Below are 18,508 nucleotides of genomic sequence, written 5' to 3'. Positions count from 1 at the left end.
TAAAAACCTAAAATATTATGTCATTCATCAAATAAATACTGGAGTATGCTTTTACCACCCATCACTTCATCAAATTTTAAGATTTAGGTATCTCCAAATTAGATCATATAACCTGTCTTTTATTCAAAATGTACCATTAAAAGGTTGGCATAGTGATAAGGAGTCAGTTTTCCTCCCTGGGGTTATCAGAAGGCTGTCTCTTCAGCGCAGTCTGAAACAGAAAGCACCCAGTCCTCAGTACAGGAGCCCCAGAACGCGATCGGCCACGGCAGCAAACATCTGCACAGGCTGAGGACTAACGCACAAGCCACTCCACCGAGAGTGCATAAGGCCCCGGAGAGAACAGAACTGAGGAGGACCCCGGAGATGGCCTATTCCCAGCTCACTTCAAATGTGAGAAAATTGAGAGAGAAGAGTTGCTAAACCAAAACTCAGGTCTTCTGATTCTTACTTCGGGGCCCCTTGGAATTCACGTTTCCACATACCATTCTTCTGTTCGAAGCCGACATTCCTTGGCCTCCTTTTCTAGAGTCTGAGATTTTACCTGAATTTTAGAAGAAAAAGAAAAGCAGATGGCTCAGGCTATAGATGAGAGCACACTTAGGGGACACTGCAGGCAAGCGCCTCCCCTTGAATGACTAACTCTGCGTTCCGTCAAGTGCACAGATTTACGAGAGTCTTGACTATCTCTTAATGTGCTCTCACCAACAGTGGGGCTTACTTCTAGTTTGGCCTTGTCATTCTGCAGTTTCTCGATCGTTTCCATGTACTTCCGCGTCAGGCCATCAACCACGGCTTGGTGCTGGGCCGCCTCCATCTCCAGGGTGGCCAGTCGACTCCTCAGCTCTGCTTCCACATGCTTGTGCTGCTCATCAGCTTCAAAAAACTGAACAAAAAAGATCATTTTTACCTTTTCACGATATCCTAATATGTACAAATGAAGAGGAAAATAACAGCAGTGACTATTCATGGAGCAATTTCCACCCGTTGCATATGCTCACTATGCAAAACCCGCACAGGCATGATCTCACAAGATCCTCACAGTAGGTCAGAGGTAGTGCTGTTATCTCTCCTTTACACTTGCGGAAACCAAAGCTTCAAGGGTCTACATAACTTGTCAAATGTAGAAACGAGATGTGAACACAGGAGATCCATGCCAAAGCCTATACCTCCTCCCTCTCAATCTCATGGATTTCTTTCAAACAACTTCTGGCACACAGAGAGAATTCAACTGACCAGGGTATAACTTTTCTGCTACACTAACTTCCACAATTAAAAAATCCAAATTCAAATAGCTGCTATTCCTAAAACAGGTAAAACTCCTTTCCTTAATAAGATCAAAAGCTCATTTTGTTAACATTCGCAAAAAGACTGCAATAAACGCATATTTATTTTCCACCATTTCACTATGCTCACCATTTCACAAAAAATTCAGGAGGCACAGCTGGACATATTACAGTATGACTCTTAAAATATGCTGAATGTTGGGAGGCAAACACTGATTATTCAACATTCCATAAATATATGAGTGCCTGCCATGACAGAGAGAGACCCTGTCCTGGGGAAAGGCATAAAAAATGACGTGGTGTGTACCCTAACAGACCTTACAGACCAACAGGTGAACAGATACAAACCAACTAAATGGTAATAACTTAAAACAAACACTTCTTTTTGATAAGCCCTCATCTAAATGATCCATCTCATCATTTTCTAGCTAAAACGAACAGTGCTTAGTACTGTACTGTCAAGTTATAAAGTTATTCTGCTGTCCTTTAAATAAATGCGTACTTCAAAGCACACATCAGATTAAGATATGAAAGAGATTTAAGAAGCGAATGAATGACAGTGACATATATACGTAACAACCACAGGAGACATTAAAATACATACACAAAACACTCTGTGCTGTCCTGCATTGGTTTTTCCACATTCCAGATCATATGAGCCATCTTTTTTTTAAATTATGTTTATTTTGAGAGAGAGAGAGAGAGAGAGACAGGGTGTAAGGGAGGGGCAAAGAGAGAGGGAGACACAGAATCCGAAGCAGGCCCCAGGCTCCGAGCTGTCAGCGCAGAACCAGACGCGGGGCTCGAACCCACAGGCCGTGAGATCATGACCTGAGCCAAAGTCAGACGCTCAACCGACTGAGCCAACCAGGCGCCCCATCATACGACCCATCTTTAAGTCATTGGAAAAACAGAAAGATTTTCTCACTTGTATATGTAACCGTTCATTCTCTTCTATCTTCTTTTGTAGATCTTCATCAAAGACACTCTTCTGCTCTTGACTCAACTGAGAAGAAGATTCTCCACTTTTCTGATGGAAAGAATAAATTATGTCCACATAACTTTCATCCTTTAGAGAAACATCCTAAGGTACACAGATTCTCTATCACCTTAGTAGCTTGTCTCTTCTATGTGTGCACCATTCTCAAACAATCCTGCAAAAGGTATACAATCCATCACTTAACTTTTCCTATTTGACACAAGTAGGAACTGCAAATATTGAAACAAGCAGAAGAGCTTAAAAAGGAGATAAAGGGAATAAAGAACAGATAAGGTTCACTATTCTTTGCAGATCAGTCCGGGAGTGGTTCTATTGGGAGACATAGCAGGCCCAGAAAGCTAGCAATAAAAACATGCTACAAAACATCATTTTGAGTTGATCTTTTGGTTTGGGAATGACAGTTTTAATAATTGCATGAGTCTGAGTTGTTAAACTCCTTTAAGAAATTGTAATAAATCAGCATTCACAAGGACAAATTCATACAAAATTTCACATAAATATCTAATTTTTAAAAAAATATACAACCATATAAAATAAAGCTATTATAAATAAACGGAGGGAAAAAGCTCAAAAACACCTTCCTTTCCCTTTTTTACTAATATTAACTTTTTCTACATAGAAGAATAGCACTATTTAAGAAAGCCAATAATGAACATTTGTTTTCATGGAATACAAGAGCTGAGACTATTCCAGGGATAGCCTAACAATGAAACTGTGTTCAGACATCAGTCACCACCCTTCTCGGCCTTTCTTGTGCCCTCACTCCTCACTTAAAATGAAGTTACTTACTGATCCAATGTGAGCCAATGACTGGAAAGCCCTTTGAAAATGGAATAGCTTTATTAAAAATAAAACATTAAATATCCATTATGTTGGGACACGAGAGCTGCACAAAGCAAGACTGCCGAATGACATATTCTGGGTCACAAAGCTTCCCAAGTTGGAAAGCTTTAATTAACATTAATTCAGAATTGTTACACCCAAACCTCTGCGAAAACATCCCTGGGAGGGGACCTCGCCAACCTGGGGAGGCTGTTTGGCTGTTGGTTGTTCCTTCCCCAAGGAATCTCCAGAGCATGTGTATTTTGACAAAATTTTCCAAGTGATTCTAATAGATACCTGCTTACACTCTCTCTGTTCTCCATTTATTTGAAAATTACCACTCTAGAGAATTCTTTCATGTAAAGGAAATGTGTATGAAAAGGTACTAACGTATAATTCTGTTGATTGCCTATCATATGGCAAAAACAGTTCTAGCCACCTTTACAGAATCCCATTTACTACTCAACAAACCTGAGAGTACCATCCCCATTTTGCTGATAAGAAAACTGAGGTTGCAAGACTAAAATGACAGATGAAGAATTCAAGCATGGGCTTAACTCCAAAGCCTGTGCCCTTCCCTCCACACCACACTGCTTCAGAGTTGCTATGTGCCTTCTTCTTCCCTCCCATCCTTCTACTCTTACTGCCTCAAGCCATACATTTGCGAGGTGCCGCTCTACATACACACAAGATTTAAGATTCAATCACTAGCCCCAACTCTTCAAAAAAAACGCAACTTCTTAGTCACAGAGTGCTCCAAAGTACCAGACCACCCATCTCATGGCAATGAGAATCTTGTCTCACTATACAAACCATAATGGAAAAAGTTTACTTTTACATGACCACACAAGAATCCTAAATTGGCCTCCTAAGAATAAATACTAAGAACTATCTGCAGCAAAACTTATAAGCATAAGGAATGAGTATTTCGACTGCTACTTTCACATGAGCTGTTACACTTTAACACAGTCTCACATTTGATTTGCCCTACCTTGAGTTAATAGCGACTTAGTGTAACTGAAAGCAGTAAATTTGACCAGTATATACATAAATATATATGTAAACAGCAAATGTCTGCTTCCTTGACCCGACATCCAGCCATAATAATGGAAAATTAGGGAATGTGGAGATGAGGTGTTCTGTTAAAACCCAGATGGCCTGTAGATGTCTGTACCTCGCAGACAAGGTCTCACTAACTTGCTTGTATTTGACCTACCTTGTTTTTCTTGCCTCGGGGTTCACTTACAGCCAATTCATCTTGAAGTAGTTCTACCCTCTTGGCAAGCTGCAGATTTCGAAATGTCAAACTGTCCATTTCTTGCTGCAGTTTTCTCAATGACTGATCCTTCATTTTCAGTTGTTCCTACATCCAAGTGAAAACAGACCATTCCTTACAATTTCACCTTAAGGTTTAGAGATAATGAAATTATTTTTGTTTCACTAAAATATTAAAACCTCTTGCTGTAGGGAATTCACGTTGTATGTTTATCATGCCAGTTCCATGTTTTCAGCTATTTGGTGACAAAATCACTTTTTTTGGCCAAACCGAGTAAATTTAAAAATAAAAATAAAAATAAAGCATATATATTGAAGTAACAGACAGTCATCAACTTAAAGTAAAATACCTACAACTGTATGTTGTTCCATAATGTTGTTGCATATGTGTCTGGCAGTGAGGAGGCACAAAGCCTGAGGCTACAATTTTATAAACTTGAAATGTGAGAGAGAACTTCATACTCACTGATGACGCCCTTCAGTAAGAATGGGAAGCAATTTATTTGCATTCATTTTTTTCCCCATAAATCCGCCCTGAATTTAAGTCAGCCAAAATGAAGTCTTTCCAAGACACTGTGATTTCTCAGGTCAAAAATCAGTATTATCCTAACTTGAGAATATTTTTAGATGCTGTTTGCCCTACATCAATTACTTTTTTAATTTTAAGTGAAAATAGAAACAAAATCTATATTTTATTTTTTTTTTTTTAATTTTTTTTTTTTCAACGTTTATTTATTTTTGGGACAGAGAGAGACAGAGCATGAACGGGGGAGGGGCAGAGAGAGAGGGAGACACAGAATCGGAAACAGGCTCCAGGCTCTGAGCCATCAGCCCAGAGCCTGACGCGGGGCTCGAACTCACGGACCGCGAGATCGTGACCTGGCTGAAGTCGGACGCTTAACCGACTGCACCACCCAGGCGCCCCCAAAATCTATATTTTAAACAACATATATTTCGCTGCCCATTCTGAACTATTTATACTATAATGGGGTAAGAAAATGGAAAGCTAGGCAAATACTTAGCTTCACTCTATTTTTAAAAAAATATTATTCTCACTAACTTTACTTATGACATTCTGACAACTTTGTGTTCACTGGTTATCGAACACAGGTGACCAAATACTACTGCATATTTCAAGATGTGTAGGTTTATTACTTTCACTGAAAAACCACTGCAATGCTAAGATGAGGTCAAGCTCAATGATAAACTAATATAAGTATACTGCAACAGCAACCTAGAAACCAAAGTCTGGTATCTGCAACCTATTGACATTATTTGCATGTTGAATAACCAGAGCGATAGAATAATGTTTCCATTAAGTAGAGAAACAGTTTTTCTTTTCTACTGATTGTTAGTAAGCCCTTAATTATTTTTTTAGGTAAACTATGCTCCACGTGGGGCTCAAACTCATGACCCTATGATCACGATATGGAACTCCTGACTGTATGTATGCTCTACTAACTGATGCAGCCAAGCACCCCTTACTCAGTAAGCCCTTAATTTTTGCTTGCAGTTTAATGGTAAACATAGACCTGCCCATATCCAAATTATCATATATTTCAAATTAAAGAAATCCAAATCAAGGAATGCTGACAGTATCTAACAACTCACTGAAGAGGCAAACCCAATATTATCAAAAGCATGCTGTAACAGAAGACATCCTAATATTCCCATTGAGCAAACCAGCAAATTGCCATTCTTACTATAACTATAATGACCACTACAATGAATAGTAAAACAGTTATTTCTTTACATCCTTACAATTAATCACCTCTGACTAATGCTTCAACTCCATTAACCAATCATCAATTTCAAAAGACAGCTATTTCAACCTCTCTGTACACCCTAGTTTCTGCAATGGGAGATGATGATAATGTTATCTGCCTTCACAGAGTTGTGTGAAGACTAACTGACAGAGCAGATGTAATGTGCTTGGCACGATGCCTGTTACACAGTGAGAGTTCAATAGTCACCATCACCAATGTCGCCACCACTGCCACCATCGTAGAGTTAACCAAACAACCAGCAATGGGATGCTGTCATATGCCAGAGTGGGCTATTAAGACACTCCAGGAAATATCTTCCCCAGTTTTAAACATCATTAAGAGAGAGGCAGCCTGGGTGGCTCAGTCATTTAAGCGTCTTACTTCGGCTCAGGTCATGATCTCGTGGTTCATAAGTCTGAGCCCCACATCAGGCTCCTTACTGATGGGCACATCCTGCTTGGAATTCTCTCTCCTTCTCCCTCTCTCTTTGCTGCGCGCTCTCTCTCTCTCTCAAAATAAATTTAAAAACCTAAAATAAATAAATAAACACCTTTAAGAGAGGTAATGATCACTTCTTCAATGATTTAGGCAAAATAATAACTTGACTAACAAATCCTAACTATAAAGCTCATGCTTACTAATCTTGGCTTGGGCGCAGACAGCTTCGGAAGTATGGGTACGGTGTTCTGAGCTGCCTCAGCACTAAGTCAACAGCACCTGAGGACGGGGCACTCTCAAGGCAGAATTCTCTAGGGTAGGGTCCAACACTATAAGTAAAAGTACATATTTCTGGGTTACCCAAGTGGAACCACCCAGGATACGTCACTGGTTGGAGGCTACTCCAGGAAGAAATAAGAGTAAAGGGAATCCTAATTACCTTTTGTCTAAAAATCAGGCAAGGGAGTGAAGAATGACATAGACAGTATATTTAACTGAAACAGGCCATGAAGAAATCTATATTCTAGAATTAATTTATTCAATTAAAAATATCACTAATCAGGGGCCCCAGGGTGGCTCAGTTGGTTGAGCATCCAACTTTGGCTCAGGTCATGATCCTGCAATCTGTGAGTTCAAGCCCATATCGGGCTCTGTGCTGACAGCTCAGAGCCTGGAGCCTGCTTCAGATTCTGTGTCTCCCTCTCTCTCTGCCCCTCCCCTGCTCGCACTCTGTCTCCCTATCTCTCTCAAAAATAAATAAACGTTAAAAAATTAAAAAATATATATCACTAAGCAATATTTATGACATGCCTACTAGAACGAGGCAGAAACAAATTCCTTCATCTCCTATTATATTTCTCCCCTCAGTGAACAAAGATGCTGATGATAAAATGTATCACTCAGAGTAACCTGATTTACAGAGGTTATTACTATGAAATACCTCAACCCAAAAGCAAGATCAATGGACTAAATGGTTCACACTTTCAAATCCATTTATTAGGGGACAAACATCTGCTGAATGCTGGGCATATAAATGTGAATAGGACACAGACCCCCTCAGAGTGCTATCTAGTGATGAAGACATATAAGAAGCCCCATTAATTCAGATAAATTTAGTTAAAGAGAGGCCATGAGGTATAAGGGAAAGCATGAGATAAAGTCAAATGATACTTTTTTATACTTTTTAGCAAGGAAATCAAAGTGCATCACGTTCGTTACCTAAGCAAGTAGGAAAGTTAAATACAAAAAACTATATTACCTTCTCCTATCCCTAGTGAATCAGTGTCATTGTTGAGACCTTACCAGAAAACCAGCTGAATTCCTTGCATTCAGTATCGCCCAACAATGACTTACCCTCACAGTACAAATATGAAACAGGTTTCTTACCTTTAAAGCAGCAGAATTCGCTTGTTCATCCACAACACCTTTTTTCAGGACCTGATTTTGAGCCCGAAGCTGAAAACAGAGGAAGCAATAATTAATTTTTAATATAAAGCAATAGCAAGGAAATCATTTACCATTACTTCACAGGATCATTACACTGAGTAACTATCTTCCCACATATATATGAAAATAGAAATATTTGCCCAGAAGAGGATAGTAGATATCATCATTCTGTCATTTCCTCAGATAAGGCACAGAGGCTGAGCTGCCCAATGATGTAATACTAATCAGTGGCAAAATCGAGACTAAAATCCAGTTCTCTTGACTTCCACCCAGTACATGGTTCTTTTTATAAAACCAAGTCACTTCTTTAAAAACAAAACAAAACAACAACAAAAAAAAAACACAATAAACTAAGTACTAATACAATAAACTAATATTAAAACTAATAGAAAGTAATACAATAAATAATAGGGTACTGTGTATGCCATTTTCCTTGAACCTCTGGCACACATTCATTTGTAAAATACATACATTCGGACTACTTATGAAACCCTACAGAAAATCAAAGTGTAGGGCGTTAAACATGCCCAGCAGGATACTGTGCCTAATATTAGTCATGCAAATATCATCACCCACAATAGGTACTCTTGCAATAAGGCATCAGCTAAGGTAGTATATGAAAGCAACTAAGAAGCAGACTCAATCCAGAAGTCAGTAATAGCAGCTAACATCTGAAAGTTCATTATATACCAGGCACTGTCCTAAATGCTTTACATGTATCACTTCATTAATCCTTACAACCTTATGAAGTAGGTACTATAATTATGCCCATTTTACAGATGAGCAAACTGAAGTACAGAGAAGTTAAGTAGCAATGCTGAGATTCAGACCCCAGCAGTTTTTACTCCAGAATCATGATGCCATTAGACAATATTGGTTACCATTTTCTAAAGCTACATATAAATGAGAAAAGAAGTAGGCAGGAGAAGTTGGGGGAGTCTCTGAAGAGGTAGGACTTGGGCTTTATTTTTTTAATTGAAGTATAACTGTTTTATTTTTTTTTTTAATTTTTTTAATGTTTGTTTATTTTTGAGAGAGAGAGAGACAGAGTGCAAACAGGGGAGGGGCAGAGAGAGAGGGAGACACAGAATCTGAGGCAGGCTCCAGGCTCTGAGCTGTCAGCACAACTCAAATGTGGAGCTTGAACTCACAGACCATGAGATCATAACCTGAGCTGAAGTCAGGCGCTTAACCGACTGAGCCACCTGGGTTCCCCCAACTGTATTTTAAATAAAGCAAACCAATCAAGAATTATGCAGCTAAATGAATTTTCCTTATGTATACCTCTATATAACCACCACTTACAGGGTTTTAAAAGACAAAATCTCCTTCTATAGTAAACAGAAAGTTCTCAGCAAGGATAATGCTGAGCATGTAGATATAAATACACAAGGCCAATGTACCCAAAGCAAAAGGTTTACAAACTAATAATCTAACAGTGCAGTAGGGAGACAATGGAAGACTTTCTCTGAGAAAAAGAACGCATGGGATGATTTTATCTGTGTGCTTAAAAAAAATCTACTTCTACATAACTCAGATCTGTCTCCTGAGAACAGAAATGACCCTTCTCTGCGCCAAAAAAAAAAAAAAAAAAAAAAGGACTATCTGAATACTAAATCTTAAACTGAGTATGTGAAACTCATTAGAAAATTTAGCTAAGAATTCAAGAAGAAAAGCAGGAATACTACAGGATATTCAACAGCTTGAGCAAAATGCAGATTTAAAAAAATAAGCTTTTCTATTTTTAGAAAGTTAAAGATACAGTTCACTACCACGACAGAAAGAAGGCCCAAATCTTGCTCTGCCAATCAGTAGACAATACAAACTTGAAAAATTCACTTAACCATTCTGAATCTCAGTTAAATGGTCTATAACATGGGTGAATACAGCTACCCTATCTTCTTTCTTCTGACGTTGTTGTGAGAACCAGAAAAATAAACTTACATGAAAACACTTTCTAAATCTTAAAAGCCCCCACGAATGGAAACAGAACTTTTTTTTTTTTAATGTTTACTTATTTTTGAGAGAGTACGAGCAGGGCAGGGGCAGAGAGAGAGGGAGACGCAGAATCTGAAGCAGGCTGCAGGCTCTGAGTCGTCAGCACAGAGCCCGACATGGGGCTCGAACCCACGAATCATGAGATCACAACCTGAGCCAAAGTCAGATATTTAACCGACTGAGCCACCCAAGAGCCCCAAAACAGAACTCTTATTACTAGAATGAATCAGAAGGATAACAGATAACATTTATGAAAGCTTGCCTGGTATAAGGCATTGTGCTAAATGATATGGTGGAAAGAAGTGGTCTGCAAAGAGCTTACAACTTAAAAGGCTCAATGAAAGATAACTAGCAGGACTTATTAGAACTTCACTTCCCTACAAGAAGGATTGGCAAACTAAGGCCTGTGGGCCATACTGGCCTGCTACCTAATTTAAAGTTTTACTGGAACAGAAACACAATCATTTGTGTATTGTCTATGGGTTACTTTTGAGCTACAATGACAGGGACGAGTAGTTGCAACAGAAAATGTATGGCCCTAAGCCTTATATAGTTACCATTAGTCTCTGTACAGAAAAAGTTGGGGCACCCCTGCACTAGAAGTTCAGAAAAAAGAGGTATGACTTTAATATTGACTTCCATCATGTAGTATTTTCCTTGTGCAGCAGTATCAACACACTCTTGGATATGTGCTACCTAGGTAACAGAATTCAATAAATACTCTCAAACCCTCAAACCCACATAGCCAAAAGATGGCAATGACATCTCTTATTAAACTGCTCAGTTTTAATTTTACTTTTTAAAGTAGTAAATTTTACATTTACTAATTTATGTTTAACTTCTGTACTCATCTCCCAATTGTCACCAAACTATCATTCATGGTAGACTACAGCATACTTCCCTGTATTTCCTGTCTACAATGAAAGATCAATACCATGGACAGAGAAGGCAATCCATCAATTTTTAGTTAATTAATCAAATTAAATACTGTATACAAAAGGTGTTTGAATGTAATACATTATACATCTATAAAGCTGTCCTTATTTTAACAGTACCTCTCTGACAATTCTCCAAATGACTTGAACCATATGGTCCTACTGGACACCAAGAATCCTCAAAAGCCCTGAGCCTAACTCCCTAAACACCACTATGCAGACTACTCTATGTAACTCTGGTTCTGGAACAGCCCAGCTTCAGTCAGGCTTATCACAAAGCTATTTCTCTAGAGAGAGAGAGAGAGAAAGTGGTAGTAAGTCAACTATGATCTCTCTCCTGCCACTTTGACAATCTGGGATAGGATACCTGGCCCAAGGTTAGGGATTTACTATGTCCAAGAACAAACTGTTGGAAGAGTTTGTGGGGAAAGAGAGATGAATCACACATACACATTTTCTCATCTAATCCTCAACAATCTCCTGTGTTAGAATCACTTAATTATTTCATACCAGGAACATTTTGACATTTTACATGTTTTACAACCCTATAAAACAAACTAATAAACATATAGCTTTCCTTCATTACAAAGTAATGTTGCAACATACAACCCTAAGCCCATCCCTAAGCCTCACCAAAACCTGGATTCAAAACTTCAAAATACTGAAGTCACCTGCAGACCCCAGCTTCAGAATCTTTGATCTGGATGATCCCTAAAATTCCTTCCAGTCCCAACATTTTAAGTATTCCAAAGTGCTGGCAATCTCACTTGGTCTACCTACTTACTTGTTCTTCCCCCTTGGAAGGGGATAAAATACCTGTAGGCTATACAATACCAGGTAGTGGTGGCTGGAGTTATTGTCACTGAGGCAGGAAAAAAACCTTCTCTCAGACTTGCCCTCAAATGGAACCCTTCTGCTCCTGCTCCTATGCAAGGAAACTCATTAGAACAAATCCCACCCCTAAATCCTGCGATCTAGCTGCCTCACCAGTGACTAGAAAAGTAAATCAGTTGGACTAAAGAGGAAGAGTAAGACACCCCTGGCTTTTCTAAGGCCTTACTATTCAAAATGTGGTCTGCAGACAGTTACAATAGCATCACTTGGGAGCAGATTCTTAGGCCCCGCCCCAGACCTCCTGAACCAGAATCTGGAGTTCAACAAGGTCTTCAGGTGAGTCAGAGACATTCTGTGTTTGTGATGTACTCATCTAGGGGTTAAACTAGCACTTGCTCACAGGGTGGCCAAAAGCCACATGTGCCTAACTGAATTTAAATAAAATCTAACAGGGGCACCTCAGTGGCTTAGCTGGTTAAGCATCCAACTCTTGAATTCAGCTTAGGTCACGATCCCAGGGTCTCAGGATTGAGTACCACGTTGGGCTCTGCACTGAGTGTGGAGTCTGCTTATGATTCTCTCTTTCAGGGCACCTGGGTGGCTCAGGTATCCAATTCTTAATATTAGCTCAGGTCTCACGATGGTTTGTGAGATCAAGCTCCACGTCAGGCTCTGAGCTGAGAGCACAGAGCCTGCTTGGGATTCTACCTCTCTCCCTCAAAATAAATACTTAAAAAAGTAATAATAAATAAATAAAACCTAACATTTTGTTCCTTAGTTGTACTAGCCACATGGAAAATGTTTAATAGCCCCATATGGCTAGCGGTTACCCTACTGGACAGCATAAATACAGAACATTTCATTCTTATAGAAAGTTCCATTAGATAGCACTGAACAATGCTATTTTCCAGTCAAACTTCACTAGTGAACCCTACACATGAGGGCAAAAAACAAAAACCAAAAAATAAAACTGATACTAGATTTTAATCCAAATATACTCATTTTTAATCCAGCTCCTGAGTTGATTTCTCTTACAGCAAGGGGCAATTAATCAGGTTCCACCAAGCTCCAACCAAACATGCCAAATCAAAACTGACCCTTCACCAATATGAATAGCTCTTTCCTAAGAGTGTAAATCTAAAAAGCTCCCAAAGGCAATCTCTTTCATAACTAAAAGTAGCACCAACTGCAAAGTAAACTGTTAAGAGAAATCATGGATGTCTGACTTTCCCAATGGTTTTTACTGCCTCAAAAAGAGCTTCAAAAAGATTAACTGAGGAAGAGCTAATACTGATACCATTCCTTGAGCAATGGTTCTCAAACTTTGGTGTGCATCAACATCATTGCACAGGTTTTTACCCACAGATTGCTGGGTTTAACCACCAGTTTTAGATTCAGTAAGTCCCAGGTGGACCTGAGAATTTATAATTCTAACTCATTCCCAGACGCTGATGATGCTGGGGCCACACTTTGAAAGACACTGACCCAGAGTGAAACATACATTGAGAAAACAGAACTTGAAACATGCTTATACACCTAACATGATGCCAGGCAGGGATACAGGAGCTCCTACAAAGAAAGCAGGCTGAAACCAACAGAGCCAGGACTCAGTGCTCTAAGCCTCTCTTCTCTATGAGGTATACCTGAGCATCAGAAGCAGACCAGGCCAGGGCACCTGGGTGGCTCACTCAGTTAATTGTCCAACTCCTGATTTTAGCTCAGGTCATGATCTCACAGCTCATGAGTTCAAGTCTCGAGTTGGGCTCTGCACTGACAGTATGGAGCCTGCTTGGGATTCTCTCTCTCCCATGCTCTCTCTCTGCCCATCCCCTGCTTACACTCTAAATCTCTCTCTCAAAATAAATAAATAAACGTTAAAAAAAAAAAAAAAGAAGAAGAATGGGGTGCCTGGGTGACTCAGTCAGTTAAGCATCCGACTTCAGCTCAGGTCATGATCTCATGATTCGTGAGTTTGAGCCCCACATAGGGCTCTGTGTTGATGGTTCGGAGCCTGGAGCCTGCTTCGGATTCTGTTTCCCCCTCTCTCTCTGCCCCTCCCCTGCTAGCACTCTGTCTCTCTCTCAAAAATAAATAATAAAACATTAAAAAAAAAAAAAAAAAGCAGCAGCAGACCAAGCTGTGGAAGAGACACCATGTAAGAAATGATCTTTGATTCTTAATCTACAATGTAGTAACTGAGGCCTTGATTAGCTTTCCCTCACATCTTAAAGAAGTAGCTTGTATCTCTTACCAATTAACTCCATAAACCTCTAAAATTCAGTTACCTACACCTTTTCCCTCCCCTGAACTTTATTAAACCTGAAATTTCGAAAGCCTCCAATGACCTCCTAATTGCCCAAACAACTAGGGTCTTAATCTCTACATTCACTGCCCTTTCCATTAACACTCAATATTTTAGCAATCAGCCTCAGAAATTCTCATCTGCTTTGGCCTCCCATGGTCCATCTTTTATCTAACTAAACTTTCAGTTTCCTTAATGGGAGCTCCTCAGACCATTTTTTTCCTTCTTGGGAGGGAAAAATATATGACCGCAGTTCCCAGAAAGAAATGGGCCCCTTCCTGGAAAACAGGCTGAGATCTGCATTAAATCAAAACAAAGAGATTCTGCAAATGTCCTTGGTTTAGGGATCATGCTTGCTCTCTTGCTTTGTAGCCTCCTTCTACTGTTTATGAGGAAATCTTTTGTCTCCGTATCCTAAATAAGGAAAAAGACATAACTGGATTTCAACATTAGCCCACAATGTCTGCACCAGAGAAGGTAATAAAAGGCAGAAAGCCCCTTCCACAGGCTCAAGCTGAAGGTGGCATAGATCTTACCTAGGAATTGCTTGGCACTAGAATTGAGAATAAAAACACATGCAATCTTTTGACCAACCTCTGTTCTCTTACGTTCTGAAATTTCCATCACATTACAATTAAAAAGATGAAAAATGGTCTAGCCTAATTGGGGAGATAAATAACCTCAAGTCTGGCAGACCTCCTTAGAGTCTCCTTAGCATCCCCTCCTTCTTTCACATGCTTCCCACCCATGTTCCCCAAAGAGTCTACCTAAAGTGTTCCACCCTGATTAACTCTTGCAGTTCAACTATTGTCTTCATAAGAACTATTCCAGAAGCTCTGGCCATTGTCCTGACTTTTAGCCAGTCCATCTCCACTAGAAATTTTCAGCAGTTACTCCAACAACACCTCAAGCTCCTATGTGAACAAGAGAACTTTAATGTGCCTGCAGACCTTAAAATTCTATAATTGCATCTAACCTTTAATACACCCCTTTACTCCAAACTGCCTCAACTTCCTGCCAGTGGCATCTGTCAGTAGCAGTCATATCCCCTCACCTCAGAACAGCAGGGTCAACTCTCAGTCTCCCCTCACTCACCACATCCCACAGAATCAATGAGACACCACGATGAGTGCCTCCTACACTCTACATTCTTCATAAATTTAGTGCTATGTACCAACAAAGCACTAAAAAAAAAGCTAAGTGAAAAGGTACATTAATCATAATTCCTAAATCTAGGTCCTCCTCTCCACCTCAACAGTCACCAGTTTGATTCAAGCCTGTATTACACTCCTCAAAACTATTCCAACAGCCTACAGTCTGGTCTTCTTTTCACCAATATTTCCCTTTCAATTCATCCTCCACATAGTTACCAGTTCCCCTCCTAAAAGTAACATCATTACCCTGATTAAAAACCTTTGACATTACTCAAAAGATAAAGTTCAAACATATTTAACATCCACAACCCTTTATGATCAAGTCCAAATTAACTCTCCAACTATATTTCACCAGTCTTGCCATGTATCTTAATGTGCTTTCGTGTCTGCAAACATAGCCCTTTCCCTTTGCCTGGGATGCTACCAACCCTCCCTCTTCCCTACTTCCCAGTTAACTTCTTCAACCCTTACCCTCCATCTCTTCTGTGCTCCCACTGAACCAACACTTGTCATACTGTATCATAAGGATGTACAATGTTTGAACATCCTATTAAAGGGTGCTCCTTAAACTGGAACTCTGCCTCACTCAACAGACCATGGCGGGCCGTTCACAGAAAGCACATAATAAATGTCTGTTAAATGAAAGAGCATCTATATCCAAACAAATAAAATCTTCCAAGTTCGTAATACTTTGGGAGGCTATGTAATTATTTCGGCAATGCAGTCACTGCTTAAGACATTTTTAGAACTCTCTTTTGCCATCTGGAATTGTCTTCTGAGATTGTTTACTCCCTGGAGAAGAAAATCAGTCCCCTTACTTTATATTCATGAAACATTTTCACCCACAAATAGTAGAGCCAAGTTTGAGTACCCTTCTTCACCGACCTTCTTCATCATATGGATGTTTCAAACAACTTCTGACCCTTTCAAACAAGAAAATATTCCCTCAAAGGTTGAAAACTTGCCATCACTGACATTGTGCTACAGGCTCTTAAGACCAATTCAAATGGAAATGCAAGAAGTTTTGCCCGAGGTAGCATCAATGAATAAGTATCGTATCTCAAAAGACTCCCATTTGATGGTGAAAAGAGGTAAGTGTGTATGTTTAGGCACAGCTTTTATTTTTCAAACAATATTTCATTTCACCTTGCTGAGGATTTGTTAAATGAAATCCTAAGGATATAATGCGTCCGTTTCTCCAAATTGTAAACAGGGGGCTAAGTCTTCCCATCGCCCCCATGATAAAAGGTCACAGAAAACTAAGCTTAATGAATGCTAAATCAATTTCTGAAGATGTGAGATTCTTTTATAACTTCATTAGAATATTCTTAGGGCAGCAACACCTTAGAAGCAGCACCACCCTTTTCCAAGGAAAGGGTTCCATCATTTAAAGACGGGTGCCATAAATACGACAAAGGGGCAGGTCCCTAGTTTGCTTAATTCAGCATGTATTGAGCACCCGGGTGCTCTGCCCCACTCCAGGTGACCGAGGGAAAAGAAAGAAAAAAGGACACAGCCCTAGCACTCAAGCTTTCAAAATCATCTCCAGACAACATCTTGCCAATGCACTGAATACATTCGTAACCACCCATCCCCAGTGAGACGGTTTACACGAATGGCTCTTTTCACCCTCCCGAATTGAGTGGGGACACATAAATCTCTTTTATCTTCATCTCATCTCTGTGAGAAGGAAGAAAGCTTGATCTTTCCCATCACTGGGCTGGGAAGATTGAGGAAGCAGCAGTGGAGGGGTTGGTCCTTACCCTTCCCTTCCCCTCCCGACTAGCTCCAAAGGCAGAAGCCAGGAATCTGACACCCCAGTCCCAAGCCCGCTAGTTTGGTGAGAAGCAAGAATCAAACTCCTGCTCCTTCCCGCAGAAACGCACACGGACCGAGACGCGGCCCGGCCCCATCTCCTGGGAGCTGCAGGTGGAGGCATGGTAATGGTGGACAGAGAAGCCAGAGGAGAGGAGGGGCAAGCGAGCGTGTCCCCTTTGCCGTTCCCCTCCGTCCCGACGAGTAGCTGCCAAGGCAACCCGAGGCCGCAGGGCCGGGGACCCCCTACTCCCCGCCCACGATGGATACCTTCGAGTACTCCTGAGCCAGCTTCTGGTACTTCCCCTGCAACTCTGCGGAGGCCATGGCCTCCCCCGCCCCGTCCGGGCCTGGCTGCCCAGGCCGCTCAGCCCCGCCCCCCGCCCCCAACCCAGACACGCTCCCCAGTTGGGCTCCGTCAGCGGCTGCCCGTTCGGCCACCGCCGCCGCGCCTCCTCCTCCACTTCCGGGTTCGCCGGGTGGGAGGAAGGCGGATGGGGACCAGGGGCGGGGCGACTACTGGGGGCGGGGCAGCGTCTGGGCGTCCCCGCCCCACCCTCCAGCGCCTGAGCACGTGCGTGCGCAGGCTCGCTGGCGCGCCAGGGCTCTGCCTCTACGACCAGGGGGCGCCATCTTGTCGCATGGCCCGAGATGGCGACCTAGAATGGAGAAGGAAAGAATCAAAAAAGGAAGAGAATGACGGGAGCCCATAGAATGGGCGGGGGACCGAGGAGAGAGGCGGTGGTTGCCAAGAGCAAAGGACCGGAAGAAGAAACATTCTAAGTGCATCAAGAATTCTGGCGGATCTTCTCTCCCTCCTCCCCCTGCTGGTTCTCATGGCAACCGTGTGGCGTTTGATGGTTATAGCTTTCAGAACGTACTTGGAGAGAAAGACCTTTATGTTCCTTTATCTCCTTATCCGGACATGGTAGCACCAGACATGCTTTGCATTGTAAACTGTCAGACCTCCCCCCAGACTTATAACGCTTGCTGCGGCCACCCTCTCCTGTTCCAGCCCAGACAAACCATTGGCTTATATTTTGACATTGAAGTTTCTTTGTGAACACTCTCTACCCACTGTATCCGCTCACCCCGTCCCCATGATCACACCACATCAGAGTCTTTTTCAGTGAATTGGGTAAAAAGGCATTAGGAAATTTTAGGGAATGACTTCAGCCATTCCTGCAGATAGGGTGGATGATAACGACAAATAACTGGAGAACTGAAGCAAAAAATAGTCTGCGTGAGGTATTTTTTGCCACTTTTCTTTAATTAAAAGCTTGCCTCCATTGATCTAATGGAGGATCTAGTATATATTCGATATTGTTCTAGGCATTGCATTTATTGCAATATTAAAATGTTAATTGATAGAGGAATAAATAAGTGTGTCATGAATTACTACACAGCAGTTAAAACTAATGACCTAGATCTGTTTAT

The 18,508-nt window shown here is 41.0% G+C and overlaps 1 protein-coding gene across 2 annotated transcripts in view; it reads right to left on the bottom strand.

The window, feature by feature from the left end:
- PPP1R21 (protein phosphatase 1 regulatory subunit 21) overlaps positions 1–17,543 on the bottom strand; it is a 64,549-nt gene extending 47,006 nt beyond the window's left edge. The window contains exons 1-6 of one of the 2 annotated variants that reach the window (XM_045445980.1): positions 17,342–17,543; positions 7,974–8,042; positions 4,325–4,471; positions 2,215–2,316; positions 722–886; positions 486–544 (exon numbers count right to left, since the gene is read on the bottom strand). In XM_045445980.1, coding sequence (XP_045301936.1) covers positions 486–544; positions 722–886; positions 2,215–2,316; positions 4,325–4,471; positions 7,974–8,042; positions 17,342–17,398 — 599 coding nt within the window. In that variant the 5' untranslated portion in view covers positions 17,399–17,543. The remainder of the gene's footprint in view (positions 1–485; positions 545–721; positions 887–2,214; positions 2,317–4,324; positions 4,472–7,973; positions 8,043–17,341) is intronic. The other variant, XM_045445981.1, reaches the window with a different exon arrangement.
- Positions 17,544–18,508: the final 965 nt, after the last annotated feature.

The sequence above is a fragment of the Leopardus geoffroyi genome, chromosome A3 (assembly GCF_018350155.1).
Source record: "Leopardus geoffroyi isolate Oge1 chromosome A3, O.geoffroyi_Oge1_pat1.0, whole genome shotgun sequence".
NCBI lineage: Eukaryota > Metazoa > Chordata > Mammalia > Carnivora > Felidae > Leopardus > Leopardus geoffroyi.
This window is presented reverse-complemented; position numbering and strand designations above follow the sequence as displayed.